The 15,789-nt window shown below is 40.5% G+C and overlaps 1 protein-coding gene across 1 annotated transcript in view; it reads right to left on the bottom strand.

Annotated features, from left to right (window-relative positions):
- The window catches only part of TMEM255B (transmembrane protein 255B), a 66,555-nt gene that overhangs the window by 15,698 nt on the left and 35,068 nt on the right, over nucleotides 1–15,789 (bottom strand). The window contains exon 5 of the mRNA XM_053935068.1: nucleotides 1,080–1,160. Within this exon, the coding sequence (XP_053791043.1) occupies nucleotides 1,080–1,160 (81 nt within the window). The remainder of the gene's footprint in view (nucleotides 1–1,079; nucleotides 1,161–15,789) is intronic.

The following is a 15,789-nucleotide window of genomic DNA, read 5'->3' as shown; positions in this document are numbered from 1 at the left end:
TTTCTAAAAGACACAGGGTTTGGTTTTTTTTTTCCAGAATAGAGGAAGGTGCTCTGGGTGGCCCAAGTTTAGACATTCCCAGAACCAGAAGAGCTGTGGAAAAGCATCTGGCCAGAAGCCTGAGGCTGGGATCACCTGCAAGGAATTGTGGTCAGTGGGACACCAACCACATTCTCATTACAGGAATCAGAAGCATTTCTCAGGCCATGTCTGAGTCTGAGTGTGCATGCACACTTTAGAAGAGGAAGGAGTAAATCTTACAGGAAAGGGTGTTGTCACACTTAAGTTTGTCTGGGCCAGTCTTTTACATGAGATCTGTGAAATATTTTTGCCATACATTTCCTGGAATCAACAGCAGGATGCCCTAGCAGCAAGACTTAAGGAGCTGCTTAACCTGGTAGTATACTTTGCTAAGCTTTCTAGAAATATTACTGGTAACATTCCCCATACACATTTTCCTAGCCATGGCAGGAATGGTGATGAAGATCTGGCTTCTTGAAAGTTATACCACTGTTTAGCTGTTCTCCATTTCACTTTTCTATTCACTCATTACCCACAAATTTACCACAATAATAATATAGGAAAAGAAACAAAATCTGGACTTCTCAGGAAGTTAGGCATTTGGATATGGGCACTTTCCTGACCATATTAATGTATTGAGATAATAAAAATGCTGCATTCAAACTACTGATGTTCTTGACCTGTGCTGGACAAATACAGAGATTTGAAGTCTTCTGGATGATACAAATGGTTTAATTTAGATACTTCCTATTCCATTTGGAGTCTACAAAAGCCTTCTTAGAGGAAGATGCCAATGTGACAAACACATTCCAGACACTTATTCTACAGCATGGATGGACTAGGAATCATTCCAACCCCAGAGTAAAGTACTGGATACAAACACTGACTAGTGATTTTAAATCATCAGAAGTTTGGACAAACAGGAAATCACTCGTGGGAGAAAAACAGTGGCATTTCTATCAACCCATGACCTACATGCACAGACATGCTCTCAAACATCTCCCTCGCTCCTCCCCAGCACAGCAGAAATGAACACATGATGGGGTGAGTTTGTTTACCTCAGTCTGGTAGGCATCATATAGGAATCCTATTCCACTTGAATAGAACTGGCATCTTTTGTTATACAGAGGTCTGGGTTCCTGTAAAGAGAAAAACAGCCAAAAAAGTAATTGGTTTGGAGGATGTGGAAGGCACTATATCTATGTCCCCATGCAGATGCTTACAGCTCTGTGAAAGCAATGCAGTCACTTGGGTAAAAGGCTCACACCCCCCTGTGTTGGTTTTCTTTCTGGAATGGCTCTCCTCAGGGTTACATTTTCCATCCTCACTCCACCACTAAGCTATGTGAGTGTCATCTGTTTTTCTCTAAAAGACATCACCTTTGGCATTTAACCACTTGACACCATTTAACCACACTTGATGTCAAATAGTACTGCTCTGAGAATGGTCCAGTCATTCTTTTTTCTGGTGCAGTTTCTTACCTAAGAACTAAGATCTATTTTGCAGGTTGTTTTCAAGATATGGGACTTTCTTTTTCGAGAATTTCAACAATGTCCATGGTGAGAAGAAAGTAAAATAGATAATAGTTTGAATATTCCACTTATAACACACACTTCAAACCCCAGAAGTAAAACAAAGAATAATTAAGAAATTAAGGCATAAAGAGAAAGCAATTTACATTGTTTGGTTTTGCCTTATTTTCCATTTATGCTATTGCAAAAGATGCATTCACTATTCATATTTCATATTTTGCTTGTAACAGCTCCCACAAACTGATATAAAGGAAGAACACAATGAAATATCCTTGGCCAGATGGAAAATGTGTGCTTCTGACCTTGGCAAAGAGCCACTTTGAAGCCTGGAGGATGCATACCTCAGTCAGTTTCAGGACTATACTATATTTGTTTTGGGAGGATTTGACAACTTGAGTCCTCTGTGATCCAATGTCTATCCCAAAGCAGTGTTGGATTACTTATGTTTGCAAAAAAAAAAAAAAAAAAAAAAAAGAAAAGAAAAAAATACTTTTTCAACTTTCCATCACTTATCTGGTCCTGATCTGTGCCTTCAAAAGCATGAAGAGCTGGGATCCTGTGTCGATCTTTTGGAAGGTAGGAGGGCTCTGCAGAGAGACCTGGAATGGTTGGATGGATGGGCAGAGTCCAATAGGATGAAGTTTAATAAGTCTAAGTGCCGAGTACTGCACTTTGGCCACAATAACCCCCTGCAGTGTTACAAACTGGGGACGGTGTGGCTGGACAGTGCCCAGGTGGAAAAGGACCTGGGGGTACTGCTCAACAGCCGGCTGAACATGAGCCAGCAGTGTGCCCTGGTGGCCAAGAAGGCCAAGGGCATCCTGGCCTGTATCAGGAACAGTGTGGCCAGCAGGACCAGGGAGGTCATCCTTCCCCTGTACTCGGCACTGGTGAGGCTGCACCTTGAGTGCTGTGTCCAGTTCTGGGCCCCTCAGTTTGGGAAGGACGTTGAGACGCTTGAGCACATCCAGAGGAGGCAACGAGGCTGGTGAGGGGCTTGGAACACAAACCCTGTGAGGAATGACTGAGAGAGCTGGGGTTGTTTAGCCTGGAGAAAAGGAGACTCAGAGGTGACCTTATCACTCTGTACAGCTTCCTGAAAGGTGGCTGTAGTCAGGTGGGGGTTGGTCTCTTTCACCAGGCAGCAACTGACAGAACAAGAGGATACAGTCTCCAGCTGCATCAAGGGAAATATAGGTTGGATATTAGGAAAAAGTTTTTTACAGAAAGAGTGATAAAGTTCTGGAATTGTCTGCCCAGAGGTGGTGGAGTCACCATCCCTGGATGTGTTTAAAGAAAGCCTGGATGTGGCATTCAGTGCCACAATTTAGTTGAGGTATTAGGGCATAGGTTGGACTCGGTGATCTTGAAGGTCTCTTCCAACCTAGTCATTCTGTGATTCTGTGGAAGCACTCAAGTGCTCATTGCTCCTCAGTAAGTCAGTCAGACCAGATCCAAGACAGAACATGCAAACTCACTATCTGCCATCCCCTCTTTCCATGCCAACTTACAAGCAAAGGACTATTTAAGTTGTTAGCAGAAATCTTCGCTGATTAACTTACACTGCATTTTACAGTTTTAAAATCCATCCAGGAATAACCCAGATTTTGCATAAAGATCTGCACTACTTCAGCTCACAGGCAGAGTATTCTCTGCTTGTTGGATAATGAAGTGTGAACTGTATAAATCTGCTGATCCAAAATACATAATTAGTTAAAATGCAGAGCTAGGCAGGAATGCAGAGAGATCAATGAATAAAGCTCTTCCATCAGCTTGTTTGCCTTTCTGATTACTCCAGCAAACTTAAGCAAGTTTGGACACCAACTCCCCAGGGTTACAGAAAGGTTAGCTTCCTGCATCCAAAAATATTTATTTATACTACACAAGTGTAAGGAAAAAAAGCTTCAGTAACTCTTCTTCTCTAGAGGAAAAGCAAATACCACACAAACATCATGCCATGTCTTGAACTAGGTCAACATTCTTCCACAGTCCTGGGAAAGCATTAGCCTTTAGCCATGACTTCCAGGGACAGATCTGGTTGGGAGGTCTAAGAGGATTGCAGTTCCTCTGCCAGAACAAGGAGCTGACAAAGAGAGGAACTCTGCTGGACTTTATAGTTACAAACAAGGAAAGATTGCTCAGGGATGTGAAGGTCAAGGGCAGCCTTGCCCCTAATGTTATGGTGGGGCTCAGAATCTGGAGAGGATGGAGCAGGATTCCAGCTCTGGACTTGAAGAAAGGAGACTTTGGCTTATTCGGTGATGTGTTTGGAAGAATCCTATGGGACACAGTCCTGTAAAGCAATGAAGCCCAGGAAAATGGATTAATATTCAAGGTTCATCTCCTCCAAATTGAGAAACAGTTCATCCCATCTAGCAGGAAATCAAGCAAAGGCAGCATGAGGCCTGTGTGGATAAATAAGGAGTTCCAGATATAACTTGGGCATGAAAAGGAAGTCTACGAGAAGCGCAATAAAGGAGAAATCACCAGGGAGGAAAATAGAAAAATTATATGAGTATGCATGGATGGGGTTAGGAAAGGAAAAACTCTCTTGGAATTCAGTCCAGTAAGGGTTGCAAAGGGCAGGAAGAAGGGCTTCTATTGGGTGTTTTAGCAGCAAAGGAGAAATTGGGAAAATATGTGTACATTACTGAATAAGGCAGGCAACATAGTACAAAGACATGGTAAAGATCAAAGTATTCTGTGCCTTCTTTGCCTTGGTCTACAGTGGAGACCAGTGGGAAAAATTGGCACAAGAAAGAATTACCCTTGCTAAAGGGGGATCAGTTCAGAGCACATTTAAGCAGACTGGAGATACATCCTGTCTTCAAGGATGACAAGAAAGACAATCAGGGGAACTACACACTGATGGGAAGGGATGGAGCAAATAATCTTGGAAACAATTTCCAAACATCTCAAGGACATGAAGGCGATTTGGAGTAGTCAGCATGGATTTACAAAGGGAGAGTCATGTCTGACCCACCTGTTGACCTTCTACAAGGATGTGACTGGCTTGTGGATGAGTGGAGCTTCTTGCTCACCTGCTTCTGGATCTTTATCTTCACTAATCCCTCTGGCAGTCTCATTCTCACAGACAAGCTGATGAAATAAGGACTAAATAACTGGAGAGTGAGGTGGACTGAAAGCTGGCAGAACTGCTGAGGTTGTAGTGCTGGAAGCAGTGACATGAAGTCCAGCTGGAGGTGACTTAATAGTTGTCTACCCCAGGGGTCAATGCTAGGGCAATATTGTGTAGCATCTCAATTACTGAACTGGGTGATGGGTAGAGTGCAGCTTCCGCTAGCTGGCAGATGATACAAAACTGGGATGAGTGGCTGAAACACCACAGGACAGTGTCATTATTCAGAGAGACCTGGGCTGGAGAAATGGCCCACAGGAACCTCAACAAGTTCAGTACAGGAAAATGTCAAATCCTGCAGGATTTGAATAATAATAATTCCATGCACCAGAAAAGAGTGGGGCCTGACTGTCTGGAGAGCAGCTTTACAGAGGGTCCTGGTGAGTAGCAAGTTAAACATGAGCCAGCAATGTGTCCTTGTGGCAAGAAAAGCCAGAAGTGTTCATGACTGCATTACAAAGAGCACCACCAGCAAGCCCAGGAAGGCGGTCCTTCTTCTTAACACTGGTGAGACACATTTGGAATACTGGGTAAAGTGCTGGGCTCCCCACTATAATAGAGAACACAGACATGGTCTATGAATTAACAGACTGGAATATCTGTCACAAGAGAAGCAGAGTTGGGACTGTTCAGCCTAGACAAGAGAAGGTTCCCATGTACCTTATCAGTATGGATCAATACTTGATGGGGAAGTGAAGAAGATGGAGCCACATCTCTTTCAGTAATGTCCAGAAAAATGACAAGATGCAGTGGGCACAAACTGAAATATGGGAAATTCCATTTAAACATAAGAAGTAACCTTTTCTATTCTATGGGTGATTAAACACTGTAACAGGTTTCCCAGAGTGGTTGTGGAGTCTCCATCCTTGGAGATACTCAAACCGGACACTCAAACTGGACACAGTTCTGAGCCACCTGTGCTAGCTGACACTGCTCTAAGCACAGGTGGTTGGATAAGAAATCGCCAGAGGTTCTGCCCAGTCTCAGCAACTCTGATTCTGTGAAGGTCAGAGTCTATGCCAGGCTATGAGCAGAATAACAAGTTCTCTCAAAGTATCATAGGTTATGAGTTTAGCACCTGGAGACAGATGGTCCCTGGCTTTACCTTTGGGGCATTCACATCTTACTACAGGCTGCTGATGAGTGACACCACCACATCACTCTATGAGGCTGAGTCTGACCCTGAATGCTAAGATACTCCTCTCAGACACCTCTATATGTTCTTAAAGGCTGTTACATTTGCATCCACAATCATGGCAAACCTTCTTTCATGCACCTAATTTTGAACAGCAAGCCTGCTGCACTAGTACAGCCAGTCTTCTGCATTCAGTCTGTTCTCTAAATGCATCCCTATGTGCAATCAAATAAATGAGTGATGATCAAGTGTACAAAAACAACAAAGATTATTGGCTTTGTCCACACACCTACAGAATTTAACACCTAAAGCACACAGCTTTTAAGTAAAGGTACACTGGGGATGCCAAAAGGTTGCATTGGTAAAAGCTTCCATCTTCATGCCACAGAGGTGCTGTGGTCTGTCTGTCTACTAAGGTGTTTATATGAATAAGGCACCACACAGATATAAAAAAGTGCTTAAAAGCTATCCAACAGTATGTCACACCACATAAGCACCCGCTGGACTTTATAGGAGTGTCTATTACCAAAGGCAAATGAGACATACTTTAAAGCTATAAAAGTACTCCTGACAGACTGCTCTTAAAATACTTCACATTGCTCACAACAGATTGTGTATGAATATAGTATATACCTACCAGTCCTTGATTCTTCTTGATTCTACTGCTCAAAGCAATAGTGGTTGAGACACAGCTACTTGTAAATACTATATATGTGTGTGAATGTATATATATACATTTCATCTATTAAGAGTAACTCTAAAGTATATAGCAACAATATTCTTTTTAACTAATTTAGTATGATTTGATACCAAGAACTTCCTCAACTGAGAGGAATTTTACTGAGACAGAGCTATGCAATACCTCCCACTAATGTGTAACATTAATATATAATAAATAATGCATTCCCTTTCTTTCCTTCTTTGAGTAAGTCCCTTTAAGTGGAAATGGGCAGGTGGGAAAGTTCTGTTGGTTAAAGCTCTGCTGATACACACAGAGGACAAAATATGTGGGCTGGTAAAGAGAGGAAGAATTCTCTATAAAAATGTAGTTGTATTCTTGAGTTTGTTTATTTATTGATGTAAAAGAAAAATGGACAGGTTTTATTCAATCCTTCTGAGCACTGGAAAAGATGATTTCTTAGCTTGCTTTTGAGCGTGTTTGTGTATACTGAGCAGGTGCAGTCAGAATGCCACCAAGCTATGTTTAGAAAATTTTCAGATGTGTCGAAACCCCCCCCAAAACCCAGCACACCCAGTACCTCCCTTTAATTTCAGACAAATCAGAACTGCTCAGCCTTGAACCCTACAAGGATAAATGTAGCTTTCCCTCATCTTGAATTTTTTGTTTCAATAGTTTTCTAGTATGTGTATTAAAACCTGAGAGTGACAGACGGACAAGAGGAAGAGAAGATTTGGTCAAATATAGAGGGTTTTGGTTTGGCTGATTGCTTTATTTTAAGAGCATACAATAGAAACCTCACATGCTGTTTGATGGTGGGAGCATTGCAGTACATTTTTTTTCTGTAAGAAAAGTATTCTTTTAACAGTATCTTTGGTGGATTTGATAAAATGACTGAGGGGAGGTTGAAGGGCTCTAGGCTGAGGTATGAAAAGAAGCTTTTTCTATGCCAGTTTTTGTTTCCTTGGAGAACAGATATATTTTGGATAACATAGGGGAAATTCCATCTCCCTTATGTGTAAGCTCACTTTCAGAAAACAGATATATAGCTTAAACTGTATTGACTGAAATATATGCCATACTTTACAAAACATGGCTAATAATTTATTGAAATAATTATACAGTGAGGGCTATTTTTTTCCAGTTACAGTATTTATTTAGTCTTAGCTTCCATAGCTGCTCAAGAGAGGTGTTGATTGATCAGTGCCAGGGAATGTTCCCAGGGCTGAAACTTGAGCATCAAGCCCATTAAATTGTTAGAACTGTGCTGGTGATGGCTTTGGCCTGGGCAAACTATCACTCTTCCAAAATATTTTCTGGGCATGGTTTGTAAATTAGTATGGGCCAAGAACCATTCCCAGTAAGTAATTTGGACATTGCCATTTACATTCCAAGAGACTTTGAGAGTGAGGACGTGGGCTTCGCCATGCCAGTTGGCCTGGGGAGCAAGGAACCATGCTGGTCACATGTAAAAGATGAATATAGATAAAATTGAGGGGTCCAAAACCAGAATAATGTTTTCAGTGTCTCATTAGCGTCAAGTTTTAATTTTCTGTTTTCGGTTGTTTTCATCTACAGCAAAGCTAGCAATGAATAGGAGAGGGATAGCTGCCAAGATTTTTCAAGTTTAATCCTAAAAACAAACTGAAACATCACCCTTCAGTGCCAGCTCAGCCTTGTTGCCAACAGCTGGGTGTTCTGGAGATTATCATTCCCTCCAAGATCACACTCTCTCAAAATAGGCATGCAAATATGAACAAATACAAATATGAACAATAACAAATATGAAGCTATTAGTAATTAGCTTTTATGCTCCTCTGGAGGGCTAGATGGAGCACAGGTATCTGTGTCTGCCCCACGCTGGCTGACAGCACATAGCACATGGGAGCATATAAACCTGAGCTTTCAGACCAAAGATAAAGAAGCTCCTAAAAGAAGGGGCCAACCTATTAGGAGCCTGGGAAAGCAGGCAGACTGGATCACTGTCTGGGGGCCCGAGCTAAAGTTGGTTGGATCCTACCCTGTACAAACAATGAGAGGAAATGCTACAGGTTTTTTGCAATTCCTGTCTCTCTCTGACCAAGGGCTACTTCTCCATCTTTTTCAACAGCATTCCCAATGAGAAGGGTTTCTCCTGAGGAAGACTGCTAGAAAAACGTAGGGATTCACAGGAGTGATTAATACAAAAATTGCTTTCAATCACAAACAAATAAAATATGCAAATTTTAAAAAGATTTATGAACAGTTTCCATATTGGCTCTGGCCAGTTTGATATTAGGAACTTCTGAGTCCAAGGCCAGTATCATCAACACTGCAATGAGGGGGCGTCAGCTTTGAAGAACAAAACATTTTATAGCTCAGTTTGCTCCTCAGCCTTGTGACTCCCACATGGAGCAGAGGACCATACCCCTCTACACCCAGAAATAAGGGTGGGTTTTTTTGAAGTGTTTTGGGCTTTTATTCTCTGGCAGATAAACCTGCAATTCAGTTTTCAGTTTGTAATTTCTGAAGCAGAAATGGGTTTCAGAAAACAAATTCTCTTGCATAATTTCACTGTTATATGGAAAAAGAAGAAACAATACCCCCTGAAATCTCCAAGTCCATATTTCCAAGTACTGAACCCACATGAAATGGCACAAAACAACTAATTAAAATAACAATTTTAAAACTGCTAGTTTCCTAAAGACCTGTATCTTCTGTTGTGTATTTAAAGAATCTTTAACTCCCTGGTAGTCCAACAGAATGCCTTACTCATAATTCATGAGATACAAAATATTTGTATACATATAGTTACATACAGTTTGTTTTGTAAACTATTTGTTTACATATAGTTGTTAACATACTATTCCTCATATGCCTTATTAAAATTTATTTCTGTAACTAATACCATTATTTTCAAACCTGTCTATTTCAGACAGCAGCTGGACAGAGAGGAAGAAAGGGGTCACTGCTCACTGTGTGCCAGGAGCCTCTGGGCAGGACAGACCATGGGCTCCCACAGGAAATGTTGCCTCCTTGGACAAGCCAGTGTCCTGGGCCACCCACCCCCACCATGGGGCTCAGTGGGCTTCTCTTCCCTCCCTTCAGTATCTGGGACAGATCTTATGGGAGTGCCAGGCATCAGCTCCTGCCCTTTGCCAGGATGTGTTCTTTCAGTCAGTGTCAGGGATTCTAAAGAGGCTGCCATTGCATCTCCACCTCTCTTATTCACAAAGAAATTCAACCCACATGATAAATTGGCTGTAAGCGTTTGGCTGGCAGCTCTCTGGAATGCTGTGGTTGCTATAAAACCTCAGGTTTAAAAATCACTGTGACCCTGAAAGGAAATCCAGGTGCTAGAAAATAAAGTTATGGACATCACGGAGAGATCATTGAAAGACAGAAATTGTAAAACAAAAACAAACATTTTTTTTTAATTAAGGAAGCTGGGAAAGTACAGTTATGGTCAGAAAATTAAATGTACTACTGGATTTGGCAGTGTTAAGTTTACATTGAACTTGATCATCTTAAAGGTCTTTTCCAACCTAAATAATTCTACCATTCTACAATAATCCCTTCCTATTTCACCTTTTGACCATGCACTAAGACAGTTTTTTTTTTCTGGAATTATTAACATAGCCACCAAGGTCATAATCAGCTTTTGAATCCAAATGTGTCAGTTCAGTTTTACTTCATCAAGTGGGTCTCCAGGCCTTTCCATTTCTTCATTTTAGCTGTTTTCCTCCTCTGTGATACCAGTGATTGTTTCCCACTTTTTCTGATGTTTTGCTCTCTTGATACCATCATGTTGACTATTGACATAGGAAGTCCTAGGTTGTCAGGGTGTGCACAGTGCATGCTGGCTGGGATTTGGAAGGGAGAATACTAAAAAAAAACGGAGCCATTTCTGGACTCCCACAGTCCTGCATGAGTGCAGCAGCCCAGCTCTAAGGTCATGCTACTGGCAAGGGCTGCAATGGACCGGACTGGCAGGAGTAGAATGTTTCCAATTTTTTTTCAAAATTTACCCAATAATTAGGAAAGTATATTAAGAAACTTTAAACCCTAGAATTGGGTTTTCAAGTGGTTTTTTTTTTACCTAAGCTGTAGACATAATTATTGTGTGTTAATTCAGTTTCTACACATATTGCCCATGCCTAAGGAGTCAAGGGCTCCCAAATGTACAGTTGATCAAACACTTCAAAGCGATGCAGAGTGAGACAGAGACATGCTTCTGTCCATGCCATACTGCTACTGTAACTACAGCACATTAGTGACCCCCTGCTGCAAACAATACATCCCCAGTGTTGTTTAAGCACTTCAGAAGCAGCCGCCCTGGTATCTGGTTACATTCTTTGGGTGAGGTCATGCCATGAGAGCAATTCCACTACAGGCTGCAGACAGCACTTACCCTTTCTTGTGCTTCTACATCGGCCTTGCATGAATTTAAGAGCTAATCTTCTTCTAGAAATGCTGCACTCCAGTCTAGAGACCCTGTCTATTTTGTCTGCTATGCTGAAACAACCCAGCTTCTGTGCTGAAAATAGGAAAAGCAGCTGGTGGGGCTTAAAATTTTACTCTCACAAACCAGAGTTGCTTCACATTTCTAGGGGTTCTTTTTAGAATTTCTAGGATTCCACAGAATCCTCTTCTCTTAATATTTGGTAGCAGCACATACTCATTTCAGGTCTTTCAAACCAGTAAATATTCAGAATACCTGTAAACTGTCATGGCTGAAAAACACACATACATGGTTCTATCTCACTTTATATTTCCTCAGTGATTTTTATTTTATGTAAATACTTTGCAGTGGTAGCCTTAGTCTTACTCTTCCCTATTTTGGTGAGGTTTGTGCTCGTGTAGTACTGCTATAGTCAAATGAAAAGCCTACAGATGCTGGAGCTGCCCCATTGCTAGACAATGGGCACAGACAGAATACTTCCTGATATAGACTGACAAATCTGATCTCAGATGGATACAGATCTACTAGGAGCAGTTAAGACCTCTTCAAACAGGTGATTTTCTCTCAATGACTTTTGGCCGCACTCTCTGTGGCACGAAGGTGGGAGGAAAGGCCCATCAGCCTTCACAAGTGGATGGAGTGCACTGGAAGAGGCAAAAGAAATGGGAGCTGACTCCCCTGCACATTCCCAAGGAGGTTCAGTGGCTGCAGTGCCTTTAGCTGAGCAGGCTTAGGTGGTGGCAGGAAGGAAAGGTGTGTGCAGAGCTGCTGAGTGACATGGTGTCTGTCTGCTTGGGGGCTGCTGCTGTGGCTGCTCTGGAGATAAGGCCACCCAAGGCTCCAGCGAGGAAGCCTACTCCTGCCTTAATACAGCAAATCCAAGCCTGGCTCAGGAATAGGTCTGCTTTTCTTTAGTCAAGTCTTGCTAGCCAGTGTCTCTCAGGATGAGGTTATAGACCTTCCCATAACATCTGCAATAGCTATGTTGTGTGGTTAAAAACTTGAGACTTACCACTGGCTTTTACACAAGTTTCTAATGATGCAATAGCTGATACTATTCAAAGCTATAATTTTAGTTATTGCTTGATGCAGTTAGGTATTTAATTGCTTATTATAGTTGATTACTTACATTGATTACATTACTTTGATTATAGGGTTTGTTATATGAACTGATTGCTCTGTCTTGATTGTAATGATGTTGTGCTGTGTGAGTAATTAACGTTTCTACAAGAATGCAAGAACTGTTTATTCTGTTTCTGGTAATGTGACTCAAATACATAAAAAACTGCTCCATCTCCTTCCTATAGCCTTAATGCTATGAGACTATGTGAGAAATCACTGAACCACAGAATATTCTGAGTTGGAAGGGACCCACAAGGATCATCAAGTGCAACTCTTAAGTGAATGGAATGATCCCACGCAGGGATCAAACCTGCAACCTTGGCATTATAAGCACCATGCTTTAACCAACAGCACTAATCTCATATAAATCTCTAAGTATACTACTGCAAGAAGTGTTATTTTGAAAGACATTAGCCTTTAAACATCTGAAATACTGAATATCCTGCTGACTGAAATGTACAGGGGTTTAATTTATAATGCTCTTTTGGATTTATTTTATAGTAAAGGGAAGGAAAAGAGGCTGCACTAAATACACCTAATTGAGCAATATATAAATATATTGAATATCTACATCTACAAATAAAATGCTGGAGGCTTAATAAACATTGCAGTGTTGGTTTTAATTTTCAGGGCATGGCAAAACATATCCCTATTATAATTTAATTTATGTAATAACAACTTTATGCATGACATTTTTATGTTAGGTATTGAGCAGAAAACAGCCAGAAAGGAGGTGTTTATGCCCAGCAATTTGCCATGAAAGCTCCCTATCATTCCTGTAACAGGGAGATCCCCACTGCCACATGTCAGCCAGGCTGACAGGTCTCGTCCAAATGGGAGGAACTGCAGGACTGGGACCCAAAATGTAAGAGAGGAAAAAGCCCATGAGAGAAACCTCAAGAGGAATGAAAAGACATAAGTTTTAAAAGTAAAATAGTCTAAACAATTAGTGCAATGGTTCATGAATGCCTGGACTGCTCAGGTACCATTAGCTTTTCCCCTGGCTTGTCATTTTGAAGCTCACATGCATTTCACAAGATCAGAAATATTGAAATACATGGCACTCAGTGCTCTAGAGGTGAAGAAGTCATTGGATATACTGATGGCTGAGAATGTGGAGAGAACTGCACTGAGCCATACAAGAAAATTCTAGGCAGATTAGGTAAAAAAAAAAAAAAAATTCTTAATTATGTTACCTTCTTGGAATTTATCATAAAAGACTAAATAAATACATTACAAGTGTGAAGTTCCATAATATAGCAGCGGTGAGGCAACACATTTTAATAAGCTCTTAACAGAGCCATAAATAATCATCAATCAAAACTTCGTTGAATACCTGGGAACATAGACATTATATGCAACTGAATAATCATCCACCGACAGAGAGAGAAATTCCTCCTCTGTGATAAGATTATTCATATTAATCATGGTTTCTTCTTAAAGATGGAGCAAATAAAACTTTTTGCTAGGGCACATTGCAGCATACTGAAACACCCTTAATTAAACCCTTAATTTTTACTCTACTAGAAATTTGAGATCCATGTGAATAAACAGTGCCTTTACTTTTTTTTTTCTTTTTTTTTTTTAACTCCACTAGTTGCTGCACTGAGCAACTGAAAACAATGTTTTTCCTTTGAGAAATTATGAAAAAACTATGAAGTATTTTTGCTGCAATCTGAAGTCTGCAGGTGGTTATTTTCGCTCCCTCTATATGTCTGTGTAGAAGCTTTCAATTTTTTTTTATAGAAAAGAAGCATCTGTTGTTAGTCTAGAAACATTTCTGAGAATAGGAAACAATAAAGGAAATTATCTTCTGCTGGCAGCACATCAGAGTGAGGTAGAGTATGCTTTTCAGAACAGACTGCAAGCCCTTTGCCCCAGTCACCCACCTTTCTGGGGATTAAAGTGTAATTAACTTGCTTTGTGCACTTTGCATAAATTCCATCATGGCCCATGCTTTGCAAAGTAATGAAGTAAAGATGGAAGTAGACAATAAATCTCCCCTGACCCAAGCTGCTATTCTGCATTGCTGAACAAGTTCCGCTGTCTCTGCCACTCACCTGATTTTTGGATGCATAGAAGCCACACAGATGCAGAAGTCAATATCTGTGTACAAATGCAGAAGACTATAATGTCTGGGAACTAAATTATCAGTGTAATTTTAAATTTGGATCAAATCCTTCTCACTTTCCCACATCTCATATTATTTCTTGCATTAATAATATGATTATTAATATCAGTAACATGTGTAGAATTTCCCTATCCTATTTCCTTATTTCTGGAGCTGATTTACAATATACTCAATGGAATTCACGCCTACCTAAGTACACTAGAAACAAAGCTAAAAGAAAATAATTTAATTTTCAGAGCCAAAGTAATTGGAAATGCCAGACAACCCCAATGCACTAAAAATTCTGCCCAATTGTACACTGACATTGTGGTCTCTGTGCAACAGGATCGTGCAATTAAATGGCAGTGGCATTTAGCCATTAGCTTTCAAATATTCAAATGCATGGGTCATTCCCTTAACACTTTCCCACAGTACAAACTCCCAATTAAAAAAAAAAGAGTAGTCTTCCTTCCTTGTAGTAAGATGGTCTTACTGCATCTTCACAGAACTCTTCCCCCAAAGCTGCCTTGCTGCAGTTTGAATAACCAAAGCAATGGCATTAATGAGAGATCTCAGTTTGGGCTGTTATGTCTCAAAGAGCGAAGCCAATGGACCAGTGTTTATGTCAGGGGCCTAGGGAATCCTGGACCAATCCTTGATTTTGTCAGCAGTAAAGGCATTTATCCTACATTTTCCTACAGTGGGGCAGATGGGAAAGGAACTCAAACCTCTCTTTTCCCTTCTCATGAACAAGTGAATTCCTCTTTGGTATCCAAACACAGTGTGTGTGCTGCCTAATGGTTTAGACATTTCTTTTTGGTTGGCACAATACCAGCCCTTTTCCCTCAGGAGAACAAGTCACAGCAGGAAAGAAAAAAAGGGATTTTAAAGAATTTGCAATCTGGCTAAACCTGAAAGGAATTTCAGGGATTAAAAAAAAAAAAAAAACCCAAACAAAACTGTATAAACTGGGGGCTTTTCCCTGCCAGTGTGAGAGGTTCTGCAAACTCAAGGGGGAATCATAACAGGTTCTCCAAAAAAAAAAAAATGTTGCCATTATTTTTTCTTACTGCAAAATATCCAGCAACCAAACCAATACATACTACCAGCTCCTCTGTAATGTCAATATATTCAGGCTGTATGCATAATACTTACCTGTCTGGAAACAGAGGAATATCAGATTGCAGATTTGTGGGTACAAAAACCCTGCATCTGTGTTCTAGACCAGAAAACATTAGCAAGATGGCAGTTGTACTGACAAATCCCTGGATACATCCAATATATTCAATATATATGTACTTATATATATATTAATGTATTGAATGCATTCATCATTGGGTTGTCTTGTATGTTATCCAGTATGTGAGGAATAGTGGTTTTAGTAGAGATAGTTTTTAAGTTATGTTCATGTTAAAGATTGCATTTTCTCTGTTGATTTGAAGACCAGCAAACCTAGATCAGAAATCTTGATAAATGGTTTTCAATTGTTTTTAATCTATCAAATCCTAAACATTTTCCAGCAGAGAACAGGTCCTGGCACCACACATACAGGTTTTAGAAGAGGTAATAGAGTTTCTACCTGACTGTAAAAATAGTTCAAAGGAGCCTTC

The sequence above is a fragment of the Vidua chalybeata genome, chromosome 2, assembly GCF_026979565.1.
Source record: "Vidua chalybeata isolate OUT-0048 chromosome 2, bVidCha1 merged haplotype, whole genome shotgun sequence".
NCBI classification, from domain to species: Eukaryota; Metazoa; Chordata; class Aves; order Passeriformes; family Viduidae; genus Vidua; species Vidua chalybeata.
This window is presented reverse-complemented; position numbering and strand designations above follow the sequence as displayed.